At 39.2% G+C, this 23,809-nt stretch overlaps 1 protein-coding gene across 1 annotated transcript in view; it reads right to left on the bottom strand.

The window, feature by feature from the left end:
• Positions 1–6,297: 6,297 nt before the first annotated feature.
• LOC142194712 (amine oxidase [flavin-containing] A-like) overlaps positions 6,298–23,809 on the bottom strand; it is a 61,528-nt gene continuing 44,016 nt past the window's right edge. Inside the window, exons 10-15 of the mRNA XM_075264021.1 lie at positions 21,944–21,997; positions 20,535–20,592; positions 19,894–19,991; positions 18,940–19,051; positions 14,850–14,912; positions 6,298–8,498 (exon numbers count right to left, since the gene is read on the bottom strand). Coding sequence (XP_075120122.1) covers positions 8,343–8,498; positions 14,850–14,912; positions 18,940–19,051; positions 19,894–19,991; positions 20,535–20,592; positions 21,944–21,997 — 541 coding nt within the window. The 3' untranslated portion in view covers positions 6,298–8,342. The remainder of the gene's footprint in view (positions 8,499–14,849; positions 14,913–18,939; positions 19,052–19,893; positions 19,992–20,534; positions 20,593–21,943; positions 21,998–23,809) is intronic.

Here is a 23,809-nt window from a genome sequence, read left to right as displayed (position 1 = left end):
TAACAATCCATATTACAAAAATAGAACATTATTTATGCCTTATATTGAGCATTCTAAAAAGAAATGAGATACAAAATTTCAGGGGTTTTTTTTTGTCACACTGCATCCAAAAAATTATCAAAAATTTACTTATAACCCAAAATGGTACGACTAGAAAAAACTGCTGACCTTGCAAAAAACCAAGCCCTGAAAAACACAGCTCTCAGAATATGGTGACACTAAAACAAATAATTTTCGGAAAATAAGTGCAAAAGTAGTACAATATGAAAAAACTTATGTAAACTTATAAATTACCATAAGACTGGCAATATAAAGGTAGCATGTTATTTATGATACCCTGTGCACTACGCAAAATTTAGAACATAAAATTTTTTCCAGAGTTAACAAAATTTTATCAGTAAGCGAAATGTTTCTCATAATGGTGCAATAGAAAAGGCTACATCAACATTACAAATTCATGGCTTTTAAAATCTGACAATGAACTGAAAAAGGACCAGGATTCGAACTAATCCACATCCTTAACCCCTTCCCGACATGCGCCGTAATAGTACGGCGCGTGTCGGGTCTGTAACTATGGCGACCGCCCGGGAGCCGGGCGGCCGTCATAGCCGCCGGGTGTCTACTGCTTTAAGCAGTAGACAACCGGCTCTGATGCCTCCGTTCGGTCCCATTAACCCCTCCGGCGCTGCTGTCAAAGGCGCCGGAGGCGCCATTTTCCCGACGGCGCATGGGCGCCGCCATTTTGGCAGGGATCGCCGGCTCCTGGAGCATGCTCCAGGGCCGACCCCCCGTTGCCATGACAGCTGGGAGCCTTGTTAAAGGCTCCCAGCCGGTCTGCAAATTCTCTCTTTTGCAGGCTGGTGTATACAGCCTGCAAAAGAGATGATGATTTTTTGCAATGCATTGCAATGCATTAGCATTGTAATGCATTGCATTAGTGATCAGACCCCCTGGGGTTCAACACCCCTAGGGGGTCTAATAAATGCAAAAAAAAAATAAAAAAAAAGTTAAAAAAAATATAAAAAAATATAAAAAGAATTAAAAGTTCAAATCACCCCCCTTTCCCTAGAACACATATAAAAGTAGTTAAAAACTGTGAAACATATACATGTTAGGTATCCCCGCGTCCGAAATCGCCCGCTCTACAAATTTATAAAAATATTTTTCCTGTTCGGTAAACGCTGTAGCAGGAAAAATAGTCAAAAGTGCCAAACTGCCGTTTTTTCACTGTTTTAATTCTGATAAAAATTTGAATAAAAAGTGATCAAAGCAATAACATTTCCCGAAAATGGTAGAACTAAAAAGTACACCCGGCCCCGCAAAAAAAGACGCCCTATGCATCCCCGTACACCTATGTATAAAAAAGTTACGGCTGTCAGAATATGGCGACTTTTAGAAAAAAAAAATTTTAACACCGTTTTGGAATTTTTTTTAGGGGTCAAAATGTAAATAAAACCATATAAATTTGGTATCCCTGGAACCGTACTGAAACACAGAATACAGGGGACATGTCATTTTGGCTGCACAGTGAACGCCGTAAAACCAAAGCCCGTAAGAAAGTCGCAGAAATGCATTTTTTCTTCAAATCCACCCCATTCTGAATTTTTTTCCTGCTTCCCAGTACATTATATAGAATAATTAATGGTGGCATCATGAAGAAAAAATTGTCCCGCAAAAATTAAGACCTCATATGACTCTGGGAGCGGAGAAATAAAAAAGTTATGGGGTTCAGAAGGAGGGGAGTCAAAAACGAAAAACGAAAATCAAAAAATGCCATCGACGGGAAGGGGTTAATGGCTTCAAAGCCCCGGAATACCCTTTTAAAGAGGACCTTTCAGGGATTTGGGCACATGCGGTGTTATATACCACTTGAAAGCCGACTTTCCCGATCTGTGTCTTCATCATCTTCATCGTCAGAAGGGCGTTTCTGACAGTCAGTCAGGAATGTCCTTCTGCACAGCAGCGCCTATAGCGTTGTACTGTGAGATCAGGGAGGAACGCCCCCCTCCCTCTGCTCACAGTGAAGAGCTACGGTACCGGCACCGATAGTTCTTCACTCGGGGCACAGATCGGGAAAGCCGACAGTGCGCTGAATTCAGGAGTTAGGAGTGAAGACATAAACACGTGGACAAAATTGTTGGCATCCCTCGTTTAATGAAACTAAAACCCACAATGGCAACAGAAATAACTTGAATCTGACAAAAGTAATAATAAATACAATTCAATGAAAATGAACAAATGAAAGTCAGACATTGCTTTTCGCTTGAACAGAATTTTTTTTTTTTTTTTTAAATAAAACTCATGAAACCGGCCTGGACAAAAATGATGGTTCCCTGTAACTTAATATTTTGTTGCACAACCTTTTGAGGCAATCGCTGCAATCAAACAATTCCTATAACTGTCAGTGAGACTTCTGCACCTCTCAGCAGATATTTTGGCCCACTCCTCATGAGCAAACTGCAAGGACTTTTCCAACAAGGACTTATTTATATACTCTTGCCACAAACTTCTTAACAAAGCATGTATGTTCAGTAAGATTCTGCAAACTGAAGGTGCGCTGCAAAGGCAATCTCCTTAATGGGATTTTGTCATTACAGAAACATATCCCCTAGCCACAGCGCTAGAGTACTGGTCATGGAATGCACTTGTTTTTCATTCACATGAAGGATTCACATGGGGACATTTGGCCACACAAATGTAGAAAAGGAGTTCATTTCTATCATTGGGACCTGCTTCAAAATGTGCTTCTTTTGTGGAATGGTGGCAGCAGAACCACCTCAGGATTAATGCTGGGAAGACCAAGGAGATGGTGGTGGACTTTAGTAAACGGAGAAGTACTTCAAACCCAGTGGAGATCCAAGGGACATGCATTGAGATAGTCAGGACCTATAAGTACCTGGGTGTGCTCCTCAATAATAAATTAGACTGGGTTGATCACCTGGAGACGCTGCACAGAAAGGGCCACAGCAGACTACTTGCTAAGGAGGCTGAGGGCCTTCGGAGTCCAGGGGCCACTTCTTAGGGCCTTCTTCAACTCTGTGGTTGCTTCAGCCATCTTTTTCGGTGTGGCCTGCTGGGGGAGCAGTATATCAACCAGGGACAGAAATAGACTTGACAGGCTGATCAGAAGGGCCAGCTCTGTCCTGGGGAGCCCCCTGGACCCAGTACAGGTGGTGGGTGACAGAAGGATACTGTCCGTGGTGAGCTCCATGCTGGAGAACAAATCCCACCCCATGTATGGGACCTTGATGGGACTTGGCAGCAATGTAAGTGACTGTCTGCTCCACCCCAAGTGTGAGAAGGAGCGCTATCGCAAGTCCTTCCTTCCAACCTCGACCAGGCTGTATAATCTACATCAGTCCAAGGGAAGATCACTCTTCAGAGAAAACTGAATGATTATGATACTGAAGTCTTCCTTCTTTCTTCTTCTGTTCCTTAGCTGCTATGGACTCCTAGTATATCTTCTCTTCTCAGCATATGTGTGCCTACGTCTGTAATATATTACTGTGTATTATCCTGTATCTGTATTACTATGCTGCTGTAACATGCTGAAATTTCCCCACTGTGGGACTATTAAAGGATTATCTTATCTTAACTTGTTTTACTCATGCAAAGCTGGCAAAGCATAATCTTTTATCATTCCCATTGTGAACCTCCTGTATGTGTTGTATTGTATTAAACAGGAAGAGTCTATGGCCATAATTAGTGAATACCAACCATTTCCTTGAAAAAGACTTTTTAATTAAATATGCAAATTAGGCTCAGTGCAGTGGGGTGAGCCAGAGGGCTCTGAAAGGGCTTTGTATTCAGACCTGTAATCTTGAATTATTTTAAGCAATGCTGCTGTCTTAATTGTAGTTGTTCTTGATCTGCAACAATGTTTAGGTAGCTGATACACATCAATATGTATATATATATATATATATATATATATATATATATATAGGACCCTCTTTTCCTCTCTATCAGTGTGTGAGTCTTTAGGTCAGGGGTCAGCAACCTTTGTCTCTCCAGCTGCTGTGAAACTACCCCAACATGCTCCATTCACTTCCATGGGGGTTCTAAAAACAACAGAGCAAGTATGTATGCTGGGAGTGGTAGTTGTACAACAGCTGGAGCTGGAGAGGCGATGTCTGATATGCTTGCTGCTATTATATTATCATATTATATTACTTTTTTTTTGTATATTATATGCTCACCACTAATAATAATATAGCTAAATTGTTTTATTTCTGCATAACAGTAAAAAGTCAGCGGCACTGTTATCACAGCTATTCACCAGCCTGTTATCATATAAGCTGTTGTTATAGTAACATTCATCATTCACACAGTTGTCAGGATTGTGCTTTGATACTGAAGTGAATCTATGGAAAATGTCAAATGTCATATAGCGTATACGTTGTCCTGGAAACAAGACACAGAAAGGCTGAGGATCGCTTGATAGCAAGTGTTTCAATGTAACAATTAAAGCAGACTAAAGCCACTGTTTTCTTTTGGTAGAACATGGCATTGAGCCCAGGAGACTGTATGGATCATTAGTATACTTCTATACATTGTATACATTAAAGGGTTATTGTGTATATCTAGACCATCATTATTTGGGCCATCTGCATGTAAGGCAGACTGGGCCTCTTTACTGGGGCTTACTATTTAGCTCTTGTATAGACACACACATCCTTAAATGTTGTCACTGAATGCAAATTTAGGCGGGTGGGAAAGAGTGGAAAACCTCAATATAAGTGCTAAGATATATAGAATATGTGTATACTGTATGTCTGTATAATATATAACATCGAGGTGAGATCATTCAGATGGGTCCTCATATTAACTTTGTACTTGCACAAAAGGTTTCAATTTTTTTTACATTTGTAAGACTACAATAACTACACAAATGTGGGTCATGAATGGAGACGGGATTTGAGGCTTATCAGTGCATATTGAATTACTTTGTTGTATTGTTTACTACTGTAAAGGGAAGTATGCAAATCCATTTATACAATTTTATATCATACATAAGATTATAAGGTATTCCAGATATGGTGGGCAGGTGGGATGTATAACAGTGAATATAAGTTATATAGTAAAGGGGTTATCCAGGCAAAAATGGACAACCTCAGGGCTCAGGGCAAAAATTCATCCTCAGGGCTCGTTCATATCTGCGCCCGGCCTCCGTTCATGCATGTTTCCGTTTCCTTCACAAAACTGAGCAGGAGACGGAAACCTATACGACTCTTTCAAACCCATTCATTTGAATGGGTTTGAAAGATGTCCGGCCGTGAGCGCCAGTGAGCATTTTATGCTCTCTGTCACAAAACCGTTTTTTTTTAAATCGGACATGCAGTACTCTGTGTCCGGTTTTAAAAAAAACGTTTCGCAGAGGAGAGCATAAAACGATCACCGGCGCACACGGCCGGACCTGGTCTGACAGCTTTCTGTCTTCTGCATGCAGGTGATGGAAAGCTCAGAACGGACTCCGGGCGCTAGTGTGAACCTAGCGTCACTTGTCCCTGATGCAATGGTGTCAAAACCGTTTTTCTTAAGCTGGACACAAAGTCCTGCATGTCCAACTTTGTGTCTGGCTTAAAAAAAACGGTTTTGCCACGGAGAGGCAGAAGACGCACACGAGCAGTCATTTTGCAAACCCATTCAAGTTAATGGGTTTACCGAATTATCTATATACGGGCAACTCATCAGGTGATCGAGCGCTTCATTCATGCTACTGTAGCATCAAAGTCAGAGTTCTTTAGGGACAGTCAGCTGGTCAGGAAAAGGTGTTCCAGAAGAATAGGACCTTTTACAAGCAGTAGAGGACAGAAAGAACAGTGGGGACTGAGATGGCAGCTGAACACTAAAACATTTAGCTAATAACAACACATTCAACCCAGTACTTCCTACAACTTATAAATTATAACATGCTCATTTTTGCATAAGACATATGTAAAGAATACACGTGTAAAAATCAGACTCCCATTGACTTCAATGACATTTTTTACACATGTATAAAACGCGCCAAAAAACGCACATGACAGGGCGTGTATTAGTAAATGGGGAGTTTTCAACAAAACCTCTAGCTAAATGAGTTTACGTTTGAGGATATCATTTGGAAACCAGAGCTGAGATTTATGCAAGCACAAAAAAGGCATACTATATGTTGCTGCTGACTTTATAGTGCAGATTCTGAAACAAATTCGTTACATCTGAACATACAGTATATTAACCCAACTTGTCATTACATTGTCCCTAAATTCAGTATATTAGCAATCTGCATAGTGGTGAAAAAAACCCAGAATATGGAAATGTTATGATAGAATTTTTTATTGAAATGACTGTTGTTTAAACACACTATTATAACACTGTGAAGTATATACTGATATACTGACGGTAATCACCATTGTGAGACTTTAATACAATATATTTAAAATAGTAAAAAAATTAAATCTCTATTATGTGTCAACCTCTATTAAACTCTAATGTGAAATCTATTAGAAATAAGAAACAAATCTTGAGTCACAATCATCTTCAAGTAAACCTGGTAGACCTGGTGGAAGCATGTATTGTCTGTTCTGTTCTATATATCCTATTCTGAAAAATCACATGTGTAGACAGGGGTTTAGTAATAAAAAAAAACTTAATTAATGAATTGTGCAAATTCTGTAATATTACAATATAATCTAATAATCACATTTAAAGGGGAACTGCACACAAATGCCTTCATCTATATTTCTATACCATTTTACTTAGGTAGATTTATCATAAGTAGTGAAACAATATGGTATCTGTTTTTTACTTCTCTAAACACTTTGATAACCTTGGAAATTCCAGTTGCATAAAAAAAAAAAAAAAAAAAAAAAAAAAAAAGGAACCGCAACATGTGGAGGAATCCTGGTGGGTTACCAGTTGCATACTCGTCAACAGCTAACCAACTGCGATCTACAGTAGCAGCACAGGGCACAGATACACCAATATATGCTAAATTATGTACTTTAGACCATTTTACTCAAACCATTAGGCTGAGGCCCCACACTGTGGAAAAGCAGCTTCTTTTGTTGCAGATTTTGTGGCGGATTTTCGAGCCAAAGCCAGGAGTGGACTGAGCAGAAGTGAGAAGTATACGACCTTCCTATATATTCTCCATTCCTTCTGTAGCCATTTTTGGCTTTGGTTCAAAAAACCGTAGCAAAATCTGCAACAAAAAATACTGCGTTTCCGCAATGTGGGGCCTCAGCCTTGAAGTACAGGCGCTTGGTTTGTCTCAGAGGGGGACCATTATTGTAAATGATCACAAACCTAGAGCATACGTCCGATGGGGGTAATACTGAACATCCTTCCTTCGCATCCCCGTGTATTTATATTTTACGGCATTATGAAATAGGATGGATGCCTTGTTAAGCACTTGTTAAAGGTATTTAGAACTTTTATTTTTTTTGCCATTCCCTACCCCTGTAAGGCTACATTCACATCTGGGGAGGAGTCTCCGATATCCGCTGAAAGTTAACTGAGGAACAAGTCCTGCACAGAGCATTTTTTTCTCCATCGGTTTCAGTTTTATTATGACGGGCATCCGTCAGAATCCGCGTGTTATTGTTTAGTGTTCCACCTCCCCTGATGGACCCAAACAATGGAGAGGAAACGCTGGTGAGCACCTAACATAAGATGTTCATGCAACATCTATTAATGGTGGACAGTGATTCAACAGTTATTCATTGCAACTCCCTTATAATAGCTCAGATTGGCCGAGTGTACATGTGTTTTCAAAGGGGATAGGAAATAAGCCACTGACAGAAACGTCTGGGAGAAGCTTATCTTCAGGTAAAACAAAGGTTCATGCATGATAAGATTCATCCTTCTCAGTCCTTTCTTCTTCTGACATCATGTGTCATATGTGAGCTGGACTGTAAGCTCCCCTATGTATATGGGGTCTTTAAGCTGATAATGAACCTTGTTAACTAATGCACTGAATGTAATCAACCATGCCTAAAACAAGGACATCTGTGCAGAACACAATTCCCTTATTGATCCTGAGCTTACAGTATTTATCGATCTGCATAGTTTACAGAATTTCTGGTTACAGTATATAGACCTGAGGTGATTTCTGGAAGTAGCATCTGTACAGAGTATGTTAATATTGTCAAAAATGTTATGATCATTACTGCGTATATTTCACTTTTCTGAAAATAACACTTTCACAATCAGAATTCATCAACTCTCTATAAGAGATAAAGTTGAAGTGAAGAGTGGCTTTTGGTTAGTGTAACAAAAAGAAAATAATGATAATTAATATAGCAACACAAATTGAGTTGATTGTCATCATTCAGGAAAATAGTAATAGTGTTGTGAACGGATTAAACTCGAGTAATGCAGCCTTTCTTGCATGCAAAAAGCCCAAGAGCCGCTGCTGAAGCAAGGAACGTGGAGAAGCCAAGGAACCTAACAAATCCTTGAGCTGATGGCAGATGTCTTTCCAAGAATGATCTATTAAATGGTAGTGCAGGAACATCCTGTAAGGGAAAGATCACAGTGTTAGGTGACAAGGTACCCACAGATCCTCATAAAATATTACTGATTGATCACATCAGGCTATGTTCACACCACAATTTCATCTTATTGATTTTCTTCAACATTAGAACAAAGGATCCAACACTAATGTATATAGCCAGCTTCAGGCTCACAGTGCAGATGCGATGCTAAGAACTGGAGTTCTTATAAGGTCTTCTTTAATTTAATCACCTAATGCACCCAGGAGCCTGGAGCTCTGCATAAACAGAAATCATTCCTATGATACAATCATTTTTTTGTGTTTATCCTTGCATCCAAAGTCATTACTGTGAGTAAAATAAAGCCGAGCTTGATGTACCTAACCACGTACCACCATCCGGATAGTCAAAGACACATCACATTGACAGTATCTGGTTCCCTGTCAATTTTCAATTATGTTTATTTTATCTCCTGCAGAATAATGGCTTTTTAGAAGCAGGCCTTAAAGGGGTCGGCCACTTCCAGAGCCATATTGAAAGACAAATGCTATTGTTTGTATAATAAAAAGTTGAACAATTTCCCAATATACTTTCTGTATCAATTCCTCACAGGTTTCTAGATCTACTTGCTGTCATTCTTTCAGCTTACATTTAGTGGATAAGTCTGACCATGGTCATGTGATATACAGTCCATGGTCATGTGATGGACACACAGGTGCACAGCTCATTATAGTCACAGCACAATAATCAGACTTCTGCCTGGTAATCAGGTGTGCACCTGTGTACTCATCACATGACCATGGACCGTAAATCACATGACCATGGTCAGACTTTTAGCCACTAGAAGTAACAGAATGACTGACAGAGAGCAGAGATCTAGAAAACCATGAGGAACTGATACAGAAAAGTATATTGGAAAATTCTATATCTTTTTATTATACAAAGGATAACATTTGTTGTACAATATTGGTCTGAAAGTGACCAAACCCTTTAACCCTTTCACTGCCAAGCACGTAGCTCTATGCAGCTACTACGTCCTCCCTTCTAATGCCAATATCTATGGACTCCATCAACATATCTTGATGCTTTAAAATGCATTTTAAAGTGGAGAATTTCATCTTTAAAATGTTACCAAGAACTTGATGATAGAACTTACAGCTTTGGAGCGATTCACTGTTGTAAACTTTTTAACAACTTTTGAATGCCTGTCAGTATTTGTGTCAAATAGTCTTTGTACTATATCAAAGATGAGAATGTCATCATTCGTATGACACTATAACCATATTTATAAGTTTAATGGCATTTTATCCATAGACTGCAATACAGTTGTATTGATGTCTATGGTACAAGCAATTTATCAGTAGCAGGTTTAAGCCCACTAGGAGGTGGCGGGATGCTAAAAAAGGTTAACATAAAACTAAAACACAAGCAAACACATTATATATCCCTGTGTCTAATACAGTGAACACCATAGCCTTCCCGAAAAAATGTGATAAAAAAAAGTGAACAAATCATTGGACATTCCCCAAAGTGGTATGCATAAAAACTTCATCATGTGACACCATACACAAGTCCATACACAGAAGCATTGAAAAAAATTATATGTATCAGAATATAGCACCTAAAATATTTTTTTTTTGTTTTTAAGTTTCATATTTCTGTACAGGTATTGAAACATAAAAACTACCGTATTTTTCGGACTATAAGACGCACTTTTTTTCCTCCCAATATGGGAGGAAAATGTGTGTGCGTCTTATAGTCCGAATGCAGCGTGCAGCGTCTGTGTCCTGTCTATGAGAATCAAAAGGAGAGCAGCACGGTGCCTGCCTGCTCTGCCCCTCCTTCCCTGTCTGTGTCGCGTGTTTGCAGGAGCGAGATATGAGAGGCAGGGAAGTAGGGGCGGGCCAGACAGGTGAAGGAAGCGTGGTTTCAAGCTTGCCGAGAAAACCACGCCTCCTTCTCCCGTCTGGCCCGCCCCTCCTTCACTGCCTCTCAGATCTGGCTCGTGCAATGAAGCCACACAGACAGGGAAGGAGGGGCGGGCCAAACGGGAGGAGGAGGCGTGGTTTTCTCGGCAAGCTTGAAACCACGCCTCCTTCAACCGTCTGGCCCGCCCCTACTTCCCTGCCTGTGTGGCTTCATTGCAAGGAGCCAGATCTGAGAGGCAGTGAAGGAGGGACGAGCCAGATGGGTGAAAGAGGTGTGTTTTCAAGTTTGCTTAGAAAACCACACCTCCTTCACCCGTCTGGCCCGCCCCTTTTTCTGTTCTTGCATAGCTTCACTGCAGGGTGTCTCTTTCCATCCATGGATGAGATTAGATAGACAGACAGACAGACAGATAGATAGATGCAATATACTGTCCCTGAGTAACCCCAGCACATAGGCTGCATAGGGTGGGAACAATGGAGGGGGCTGCTCCAAGTACTACAAGTCCCAGCATCCTGTGCAACATGCAAACCTTATCCTACATCATGTAACGTGGAGGAGGGAAGTATATGGGGTGCAGAGAGACATATTAGAGATATTACATGGGTAGAAATAAGATAGATAGATAGATAGATAGATAGATAGATAGATTAGATAGATATGTTCAAATCACCCCCATATCCCTAGAATACATAGAAAACAAAAACATTACTGTGAAACACATACACATTTGGTATCCCTGTGTCCGAAACCCCCCGGTTCTATTTACATTGGTGAAATATTATATTATTAGGTTATTAAATATTTCACCAATTTTTTTTCCTTAAAATTTTTTTTTTCCCTATTTTCCTCCTCTAAAACCTTAGTGCGTCTTATAGTCCGAAAAATACGGTATATCAGTTTGACATTACTGTGATTGTGATGATACGAAGACTATAAGGATCATGTCATTTTTTTCCTCACAACACTGTACCATAAGAAAATGGAACAAATGCGTTTTTGTTATCTAATATTACCCCGTTCTAAAATTGTTTTCCAGCTACCCAGTACATCATATGGAATCCCAAAGTACAATTTGATCCGCAAAAAACCCAGCCCTCATACAGCTCTGTGTACGAATAAAAAGAAAAAAAGGTCCATGAAACATTTCCAGATTCAAGACACCAAATAAAACACTTTCAGGTTTTATCTCATATGGTCAACTATTGTGAATTAGGTATACAAATTCATATATGATACTTATACTCAATGAAAGCTGTGCTTGAGCTAATAGTATTTCAGATTTGTTAAAGCTTATATAAATTATAGGATTGCTATAAATTGAACACACCCATTAAGAACAAGCAGGCTTATACCTGGCATGAACTAAATAAATGTATTCCCTTCGGCAAATTAACAATTACAAAAAGAAATACGAATTTCAAGATTCTTTTTTTTTCTTCAAGTATCTCACAACTACAGTTCTACACCTTTAATAGCAGAGTACACAGATGTTAACGCAATGTTATTTTTCTGCTTCAGAGGTTACTTTTTTATGGGATTTATTGCTGTAGATAATATTTGGCCTTATACTTTGTATATATGATTGTAGCCAAAATAACAATCATATCAAAAGGAAAAACGTAAAATTAATTGTGTTTCAATTATTGTACATCCAATTTTATTTGTCTTGTAGTTGTGGTTTTATGATCATTATTATGATTTATTACTCATTACGGTGTTATTTCATGTGACATGAACAGTATTATTATTTATAGGCTGCATAAATAATGTCTGATGTTTAACGTATGGTCTAAAACATTAACAGATATATTCTGAATGTGGCATATATCAATAAAGAACCATGAATATAGTGGTGACATTTTCTTTCCATAGTCTATATTTTATATGGAAGTGTGATGTTTGAATATAGTCCAAAAACTTCATTGATTTTTCTGATCATCATCTTGCTTTTTTGTTCAATAGTCAGTGTTGATTAACCTCTATTTGCTGGTGGAATTTTTTGTTTTTGACTCTTCGCCTTCCAAACCCCATAACTATTACATTTTTCCATTCAAAGAGCCATATGAGAACTTAATGTTTATGGGACAAAGTGTTCCTCATTATGGTACTAGTTATTATTCTGTACAATGTACTAGGAAACTGGAAAAAAAAAAAAATCAGAATGGGCTGGTATTCGAGAAAAGATGCATTTCTGCGACTTTCTTATAGTTTTTTGGTGACTCACTGTGCAGCCAAAATGACATGTCATCTGTATTCTCTGTTTTGGGACAATTTCAGGCCCACAGTTCGCAATGCCCACGATCAGAGTGGACTGTACATTACAGTGTACATTACCTGTGTTAATAATACATTGGATATCGGAAAGGGCTTGATGTCATAATGAGAGTTTTGTAGCATTTCTCTCAGCATTTTTAATAGCATTTTAAGCTGAAGACGCATGTTGCGAGAATGTAGTTTTTTTCCCACTGCAGAAAGGCTGCAGCAAAAAATGCTGCATTTTACAGTACCTGGCTAATCCCATCACACATTGCAGAAAAAAATCAGCAGCAGAAAAACTACGTTTTCAAAAACGCTTACATTTTTGAAAATCACAGCGTGTGAATTATACGAGTGGGAAGGAAAATCTGCAGAGGAAAACTCTGCAAAACGCAATGTAAAATGCTGCAGAAAAATTGTAATGCATTTACGACGTGTTTTTCTGCTGCGTTTCGCTACACGTAGCCTTAGCCTAAAGGGGATGTCCAGTTTAATGAAGAAAATGACGACAGGCAGGAGAGGGATTCATATGGGGCCAGTGGCTGACAAAGACATTGAAAGGTCCCTGTGCAAGAACAGTTATTAGCCTCTTGTTTGTTTCCTATAAAGTTACTGTATATACTTGAATATAAACCGACCCCCCTAATTTTACCACAAAAAATTGCGAAAACTTATTGACTCGAGTATAAGCTGAGGGTCATGTGCATTGCAGCTTAGTAACTCCATAGGAATGATAGTAATAGCAGTTAACCCCATCATGTCCCTCACATTAACCCCCTGTGTGCCTCACATAAGAGTTACTGATATGTGGGACATATGGAGGTAATAATTAGGTATCTTCATAATTAAAGTCCTTCATTAGTACCCTCATGTGTCTCACATATTAGTAACCCTTATATGGGGCACACAGGGGTTAATATGAGGGACATGATGGGGTTAACTGTTATTAATGTGAGGCAGATGGAGTTACTGAAACTAAATGAATAACCCCAAATGCCTGACATTAATAGGCAGAGTAACTAAAGGAAGGTCCCTGTGTGTGTCACGTTACTGTAGCTTCCTCTCCTCCATACAACAGACATCTTCCATAAGACACAATGAATCCTGGCCACTCATCTGCAGGGTAGATGCTAAATCCTAGTGTGCTAAAGGACCTCTGATGACGTTATGACCATGTGATCGGACTCTGGTGTGGGCGGAGCTACTAGGATTTAGACTCAACCTTATCTGCAGATGTTACAGACCAGTGGCTACAGGTCATTGATGAAGCCCTGGACAATCTCTTTTAGCATCACGACTTATTTACTTCAGTGGTTTGAACTTATATTATTTATATGTATGTGGGTCATCGACCCTTCTGCTGTGCAAAAATTTCAACAAACACACAAATCTTAATTACCCTTTACACTATCATTGTGAGCTTTTATCTGTCACTTAGTCCCGGTTCACATCTATGTTCAGTATTCCGTTTGCGGAGTCCGCTTGGGGACCCCTGATTAAAAAGCTATACGAGGTTAGCTAAGAAACCACACGGACCCCATAGACTATAATGGTCCGTGAGGTTTCCGTTCGGTGTCCGCAAAAAATCATGCGGAGAGAAAAGTACTGCAAGCAGAATTTCTCTCTCCACATGTTTCATGTGGAAACCACACAGATCCCATTATAATCCGCAAGCGGACATCCAGAACGGAATACCAAACGCAGATGTGAACCGGGCCTTACAATGGAAAACTAACATAGCATACATCATTAGTTTTGCTATCAAAATTACCACAACCCCATTAGACTCCATTATATATCAGTAGAGTCTTTTGATGCCAAACTTGAACCAGAAAGGAATTAAGAAGTATAAATGTGGAGCACTGCATCCTGGGTAAGGTCAGAATTTATTAAACGTAAAAGAGATCAGCTGCTAGCTGTGTATAATACTGAGTTGCGAGCACATGATGAAGTCATATCTTATTTACAAATGATAATCATTAGCCCAATTTCCCTACAGCTGCATCCCACCAGCTTCAATTTTCATCAGCTGTCCCTGCAGAGCGCAGCTTATATTGTTCAGCTAGAGGGAATCTGCACATAATGAACTGCAGAGAATGGTGTTGCAGAAAGAATTTCTTTTTTTTTTTTTTTTGTCTTGAGTTAAGCACAACCATTAATTATACGAAGTGAAGGCAATGCAGAACTTACCACAGACTCCGGTTCAGGCAACCATATTTCACTTTCCGGAATGAGTCCCATTTTGCACATTATCTGTAAGTATTAGTAATGCATTTTACAGTTTTATAATTTCACAGTATGAAAGCACATAATGATTTGAATGGAACGGTTTCTACTAAATGTTGATTAGGGTTGAAAATGTAAATTATAGATTAGCAGAATAAAAAATGACTTCTAGGAGAATATTTAAAAAAGATCTTCAAGCTTAGCCTATAAAACAAATCACCCTTCCTATCCCAATTAAAATAAAGCTCTACATTTACAGCAACTTTAACAAATATATTAGGGAATTTTACATAATACAATTTCTGAGAGGGGTTGTTTAGATGATTTTTAAAAAAATTTTTTAAAGTCTCACAGTCTTATAAAATAACAAAAGAAGTTGTACTCACCTTCCCACGGCTTGTATTCTGGCACTACCTAGATGCCCATTGACCTCTGCTTCCTAGTACCTCCCAACACTCAGTTGAGCCGAGCCCTGCTGAGGCTTATGATTGGCTGAGAGGGCATATCTTGGAACTTCCTGTGTGTCAAGATGAAACCAGGAAGTAGAGACCAGCAGGGAGTCAGATAGCATTCTAACGGGAGCTGCAGGGGTACGGTGAAAAAGAGTATTGGGGGGATTTATCAAGACCAGCATATTACATGTCTGCCTAAGGATTAACCTGATTAATAATGAAACATAAATATCATAAATCAGGTACATCTTTTGCCAGACTTTTGCCCTAACTGAAAATTATGCATGTTCATAACTGTTGTAAATTTAAGGCATTGTTTACACCAGAATATGACAAATGATGAAAGTCGATGGTTCTCCACTGCACACGCTCGCCATGCCGAGAGCAGTGTTAAAACAGCCCTCCCACCAATTGATCATCCAGTAAAACCATTTAATATAACATTAGGTCCAGAGCAACTATGTGTTGTGGAAATTTACATTCCAGGTTTATGCTTTCAGACCTGTCAGATAATAAAGACAGCTGTTTATGGCAGCCTGTGTTCTGTAAATATAATGATACTATATGTAAAAGATTACAATATTACAGCAAAGGGATAAGTTGAAAGAAGGCTCTAGTACCCTGTTTGGTAGCCTCTAGCCTAATACAAGATGGGATACAGTTGGGTATGGAGGCATACAGGTTCCTTATGGTAGTCTGTGGCATATTTGACCACACTTGTAAGTTGCTAAAGCTGGCATGCCAGCTATCCTGATTGAAATCCTAGATTAGAGATAGTTGTGGTGACTGGACAGGCCAAGAAAACATTGCAATCTGGCAGATATTCCTGGGAAACCCTTCTTGAGGCAAGTCCTGACATGAGAAGCAAAAGGGGCTGCAACGTGTCCTGCACTTATCACTGAGCTGAAAGCTTCCCTTGTCTCACCACTAGTCAAGACTGTCATATACTGTTGTATACAATGCCTCCCCACATCATCACACCACGCTAGGGCATTGTGTCACTCCACAGCAAAGATGGGATCGAAGTGCTCAACACAAGGTCTCCGTACGGTTGTCAACTTCCAAATTGAACCTGGATTTTTTGCTAAAGACCATATTGTGCCAGTCTGTAGTCAGTCCAGACTTCTTGTTCACGTCACCACTGCAAACAAAGGCAACAGTAACTGGTTGCCAATGGAAGGACATGTCTGGATGGTGTGTGAAGGAACTGTGGGAGCTGCTTGTGCTTGTCGACAGCTTATTGATCCTCTCTGCTGGTGTTTCGTCTGGGCTGTCCAGAGCCTGGTCACTGTGTGTGTATGCCCCCATGCACACACTGCTCTCAAAACTTCCTAACACCTAGATCAGATGGCTTAGATGGTGGGGAATTTGTCAAAACGATCATTCTGCTTCTCTCAGTCCAATGATGTGCTGGCTATCAAAGTCTGTCAAATTATCAAAATGTCTATAAGTGTGTCTAGCAGTCACTGGTCTCTAAATAAGAGGTATACTATCCAAAAATAGCTCCTGAGAGCCATTTTTATAGGGCAGCAGGGAAAACACTTTAAGGCCGGGGACCCACGGGTCAGAAACACTGCTGGAAAAATCGCGGCTTTTTACAGTAATCCCATGCCCAACTTGAGGTAAAAAACTCGGTGCAGTAAAAATGCCGCGATTTCCAAAAACGGTGCGGTTTTGGAAATCGCAGCATGTCAATTATATCTACGGAAACACCTGCAGTTTTCCCATAGATATAACTGTAACAGAAAGTCCACGGACGAAAACTCCATGAAGTATCTGTATAAAGCGCTGAAAGCGCTGCGGGAAGAACAGTGATGTGTTCCGCTGCGATTTATCGCTGCGGGTCGTCCCTTGGGGCCTTAGCCTAAAGCCCCCTTTTACACCCAGTGGTCTAATTGGACCACACCTAAAATCATTTACACATCTCAGTCTATGCCAAGTTTAACAACTATGCGACATTTCTTTCCGGCTGCATTATTTTTTGGTCAATGAGTGTAATAGGAATATAAATTCTCGCCACTTCACATTCACTAGATGTTCGAAATGTTCCAGTCTAAGCTCTGAAAAATGTTATTCCTGTGGAATCTGAGAAAAAGTGCTGTAACTGTATTCACTGGAAGTAGATTCTTCTCCAATTACACTGGAAGAATCAATCACTGTTTACTGGTGAAGCGGTATATCTGTTTAGTATTTTGTAGTATTTTGATTTTTATTTAGAATCATCACTTTTTTGTGAAAAATAATTTCAATAAAAATTACAATAAAAAAATACTTTTGGCTTTTCCTTCTTGGTGTTGCAATTTCAAATGTTGCGGAGTGTATGAGATGCATCTACAGCTTATCTTACCTGCCTCCTGCATCTACCCTCAGCTCTTACAAGAAAGAGGCATGGTAGAGTTGTGTGCATTTGCATCTCACAGAAATACACTGGAGACTCTGCACACAGAGAGTATAAATAGTTAGCGAGAGTTAGGGGAATTTTATAACATGGTGGCTAATAGGGTCATATTGTATTAGTGATCTCACACAGCTCCATAATGAATAAGAGAAACCAAGCAAACCATGTTCCTTACAACAAAGGGGGATCGTGTGACTTGGTGGCTGCTCTGTGAGGACGGGGTAGGTTAGTAGTACATCAGCCAAAGCTTGATGAGTGCCATATTGATTCCGGCAGCAGTTTACTGGGTGCATTGATAAGTTCAAAGCAGAGAATACCTAGAGGGGTCAGATTAAGGTCTCATTCTATTCTGTAAACATATTAGTTGTACATTTGTAATAGGGAGTAAATAGGGAGACAATGTTAGTCAATTCAGAAATTCACATATTGGTTGTAGCTTCTAACAAAAGTTTATAGATGTAGAAAATGAGCAGCCTTTTATTTATATCTGTAAAGATCAATATTATAGATTTTTTTCAGACTCAAATGACTTCTTTGGAGAAGCGCTAATACAGCAAAATACAAAAACGTTGGAAAAACATAACTATATAAGCATATGAATGTTTGGGCTGTATTATAAAATAATGCATGACCTTAATCAGGTAACATTTGTATACAGAATAGACAATAAAAATGCTTCTATGCATGAGAAATAAGAAAGCAAAGACAAACGTAATGTGCAATTGCCTGCATGCTCCACTAGAGGGCTCTAAAGCATTACAAAGTTATGGTAACTATCGGGAGAAATGTATCTGAAAAATTGAACTTAAATTCACCATCTAAATGGAACCAGATCCTCATTAAAACACTTGATTTGGATAATGAGAAACAACGTCTGTACATTCATATGTTTCATTTAATTTTAATCAGCATCCTAAACATTCTACAAGAACTACTTTTCATAACACTGGGGTCAGGCCAGAGATGCCTGTACAGATCTTATGTGGATGAAGTTGTCCGCTATTGTTTCATGGTGTTTTAGCAATAAATTAGAGAGACAAGCTCATCGCACGGCTCATCTTCAGAAACATCTGCTACCATTTTCTGCTTCTGTTCTAGGTATTGGGTGTTTCCATCTCAACAAAGTGTTTTTGTTTTATTTTCAATTACCTTAATAATTACATTATACAAAATATACAAAGAAATTATTGTAGACAATACGCACCTCCCGGGCTGCTCTTTCTCCAGCTTGCACAGCTCCTTCCATGTATCCACTCCACTGGGTAGCAGTTTCCGTTCCAGCAAAATAGATCTTCCCAACGGGCTGCCGAATGACACTTTGTAAAAAGAAGAGACTTTAAGTAATCTATAGGAACTTAAAGGAACACTAAATGTAGAAAAGAATGGCAAAAATAAAAAAAGAAATTCAGTTGCCTTCGGTGTTTGCCACTATGTCACAAAAAGTTATCTAGGGGGTGATTTGAACTTTTAGTTATTTTTAAATAATTTTCTTAACTATTATTTTTATACCTCATGGGGTCTTGAACTCTAGGTGGTCCCATCACAAGAACAATACAATAATATTGGATTGCACTATAATGCAGTGCAGTGTATTTGAAAATCCATATTGTTCTATTACAGGCTCCCATCTGTCAAGGAAATGGACTGCTTTGGATCACGTCACGGGGCACGATCTCAACCAACATGGTGGTGCACATGTGCCACTGATTAAAAGATGCGTTGATCGGCTGCCATGTTTAAAGAACCAACATGCAGTGGATTTTTCCAAAGGATTCATTTCAATGGGTGCTCATAGGATATGATGTAAATATGTTAGAAAAGAACATCAGAGGACACTTGGATTGCACACTTGGTCATGTGCATGAAGACTCATGCTTGGTTCACATCTATGTTGATCCATTGTTTTAGTTTGTGGGAGGACCAGATTAAAAGATGATCAAACTCCATTGACTATATATATTGTCTGGTGTCAGTTCTTTTCAATTGAAAGTGCCCAATGAGAAGGTCATGCAAGTAGGACTTTTTATCTGGCGATTTTAGGTGGACACTAGGACAGTCTAGCACATGGTCAGTTTCATCTACTGGATTTATTCAGCTTACTCACATAGGCGCAATAGGAAATACCTTTATCAGGTTATAATGCTTTGCTCCACCTTACCTTCCATACTGTGTCATGATTCCTGGTGGGAAATATGCAGTGTAACAACCTCCAGAATACTGTTCCTCACACCAATTTTTCTCCTCATAATGTACGGGCTATGCGATAAAAACAAGTGATTTGAGAGACAGTAGAAAGACATGCAATAAACATAAATAATAAATGTAAAAAAATGCATTAGGAAAAATATCTCATTGCCCGTGTACATAAACGTACACCCAAAGGCCTTACTCAAATGACTATTAAAATGTAGGTAAAAGTGCACCTATGCATGTGCATATGCGTGTGAATGTCAGGGTGAACTATTTGACCAGTTTTTCATTTCTTATCTGCATTTACGTCAGTATTTTGGCTGGATTGTAAGAAACTCTAGAGAAGGTTGCCTGCAATCTTAAGCTGGGTTCCCACTATCGTGAAGAAAGTGCTGATCATGGCTGTAAAGGGAACGGCCAGTGTGGAGATAAATATTCCCCACTGAGTCCAGAAGATATTTTCATGCCATTTTTGTGCTGTATTTATTGTCAGAATTAAAAAGTTAGCAGTTATTAAAAATGCATAAATATAAAACGCAGTATACAGCATGCAAAGTCAAAGCCATAATTTAAAATATTACACACATATAGTAATAAAAGATAACTTACATGCAGTGCTTTTTCAGTGCCCATTGCTTTGGCATAGTATTCACATATTCTCTTCTTTCTATGTATAATAAAACAAACAAATCAAAATCCTGCTGGCAGGACTTTTCTCTCCTCATTTTTTGGGAGCCTTCACATGATGTAATGCTGCGCTCATTCTGATCGTAAAACACGTTCAGAATGAGCGCGTAAAAAGCAGCTCCAATTGACTTGAATGGGAGCCGGTATACGTGCGCTCCCCAATGAAATCAAGGGGAGGCTTTTTTACCTATGCTTTCAATGTCATACGCGCGTAATACATTGAAAGCATAGGGAAAAAAGCCTCCCATTGATTTCAATGGAGAGCGCACGTATGCCGGCTCCCATTCAAGTCAATGGGAGCTGCTTTTTACGTGCTCATTCTGAACGTGTTTTTATGATCAGAATGAGCGCAGCGTTACATCGTGTGAAGGCTCCCTTTAAGTAGGTTTGGGGACGGAAACCCCGAACGTAGAGCAGGCACAGGCGTGAACCTTCATTGTAGTAGTCAGGCATAAGAAGAGGGGTAGTTGTAACAGGGACTTTCTGACATCAGAAGTCTGTGAGAACTCAACTTTCCCAGGCAGGGATGAAACAATTCATCCCCTAACTTTCCCAGGTAAGGAAAGTTCATCCACCTCAACAAGAAAAGGATGTTGGGATTGCCCTGACAAGGAAGCATCTGAACTGTATGAATCAAGAACAGTGAAGGTTTGTCTGAATATGAGCCAGAGTTCATCATCATAAATATTGCTGATTAAAGAAGAACTTTGTCACCCCAGAGGAGGCAGCCTAGTTGGGCGCCAGCCATCTTCATTCTTCTAAGCTCCACAGAACCAGAAAGACTGTAACTGAAAAAGGTTTTCCTGTTTTTCTCCCTTTTATGTTTTCAACTATTTTGCTTGTTTTGTTACCTTTTGCTTATCTTTTTTTATATGAAAGCACTGAACATTTGATATTAAATTATTCAATCAATGGTCATTTGCGTATACCGTATGAACCCATTACCCTTTTAAAGTGCGTTTGTGTCTGACTGTTAGAGAGATGTGTGCTTAATTCACACCAATAGGATTCCCACTATTCCCTTAAAGTGGTGGTGGAGGTGTCCATATTGGCTGCGTGGACAGGATTGAGGTATAATTTACACTCAGTTTGCAGCATTAGTGATAAGTACTTAGGATAAGTACAAGATTGAGGGGATGGTGTGAATTAACCCATGGCAGCCTCACCCACTTCATATTCTAGGATGGTCTGTACGTGACATACTGTATTAACATTTTTAACCTTTTGAATTTGTTTGGGGCAATGTCTTTCTGATATTGTACCAATCATTCTACTAACTGATTAATTCTATTCCATTCCAAGCTTTTTTTATATACAAAAGAGACCCTTACCTCTGTTCCTTAGTAAGATTTGCAAGTGCAGATGCTCTTCTGGATAAAATAAAACTAAAACAAAGAAAAAATAATGTCACAGAATATCTGTGCAATCTTATTATAGGATCAATGTTCATAATATGTTATTTTTATACTTTGTAATTGCAATTTAAAGGGAACCTATCAACACAACTTTGTTCCATAAGCCAAGAGGACTACTCGATAGGGCAACTCACCTGTTGCCAAACGCTGTCTGTTTAATGTCTGCGTGACATCAATATGCAAATGAGGGCTTTGAAGGGAGAGAAAGAGTTGGCTTATATGTCCATGCCCTATCACCTCCCTTAAGATGCAATGTACCGCCTCTAGCCCTTGTGACATACCCGTTCCTTCTTCAGTATTGAAGTCAAGTATGCATTCCCAGCTTCATTTCATCACTGTGCACGTGCCTGGTGTTCAGAGAAGTATCTCAGTCAGACGGCTGGCTTAGATGCTTCTTTGAGCCCTTAGCACATGAACAAAGATGAGATAAAGTTGAGAAAGAACATTTCGCTTCAGCACTGGACAACAGGTGAAATGTTCTGTACTGCTCTTGGTTTATGGGGGAAAGTGGTGCTGACAGATTCCCTTTAAACAACATTTTACAGAAGCAAGGAAACAAATAGAGCTTTAAATGAATACAGATAAAGTACCAAAGAGGTAGAGCTTTGAAGCTTTAAAGTAAGAATATCAATGGACATACACAGAAATCATGGAGCCTCATAACAAAAGTCAAAATTGGGCCACTCTCTACCAAAAAAGTGGATTTGGAAATATTTTATTTTCTGTTGATATTTTTTATGTAAATGTATTTGAAGAATAAAAAAAGATAAAAAACATCAGTAACAATTACACAGTGAGAGACTGTCGTCATTGCGATGTCCTCCTGCTCCTATGTGCCTGTGTGCTACAAAGTCCATTTGTCCACTTGACAGGCAGAATAGGACAGTCCCTTCCCCCTGCAACAGGGAGCATCTGGAGAATGCCGTCCTCATTCATAAGAGACATTACTGAGAATTACACCCAGTATAATGTATCAAAGTGGTACAATGCAGTGTTCATATTGTATATACAGAATAAGAGAAGTGGTTCTGTGCTGTACCTATATATTTATAGAACAAGAGAAGAGATACTGTGCAGAGTCTAAACATGGAAAATAAGACTGGATACTGAGGATTATAACAAGTAAACAGCATGACAGATATTGTTCTATGCCGTGTCCATATATACAGAATAAGAGACTAACGCTACATTTACAAGGATCCTTTCACAGACTTCTCAAGTCTGGAGCCTGAATGCTTCTGTGAACTGAGGCCTTCTGTTCATGAGATATTGTCATGTGTTCTTTGTAAACTGACAGTAACATCAAGACTCCAGACAAGGGGCTGCTGCATTGTTGTATGGGGAGATCAATGTACTCATGTGTATAATATCCCTCACAGATCTCTCTACGTTGTCCAATCAGGCAGGAAATGTCAGAATAAGAACCACACACTCTTGTCTAATCTTGCCCAAGACTACCCACTTGACCATAGTGACACTAATTAGCATATCATGGATGCTAGAGGAAATATATCAACTACACCAAAATCATTGGATTAGTGCTTATTAAGGATGCAAAGAAGTGGCGGTGGTGAAAAAAACACCTCAAGCCATGCACCTTCCCTGCCAAACTCCCTTTATTCAAACAAGGCTTCAAGTGTCTAAAACAATAAATGTGGTGTAATGTCAAGTGCATTTGTGTTGCCTTTTCAAGTAATAAACAAAAATACTATTTTATTAATAAATAATAATAATTAGAGATGAGCGAACAGTGTTCTATCGAACTCATGTTCGATCGGATAT

This window comes from Leptodactylus fuscus, chromosome 2 (assembly GCF_031893055.1).
Source record: "Leptodactylus fuscus isolate aLepFus1 chromosome 2, aLepFus1.hap2, whole genome shotgun sequence".
Lineage (NCBI taxonomy): Eukaryota > Metazoa > Chordata > Amphibia > Anura > Leptodactylidae > Leptodactylus > Leptodactylus fuscus.
The sequence above is the reverse complement of the archived record's forward strand: the minus strand, read 5'-3'. Positions and strand labels throughout refer to the sequence as shown.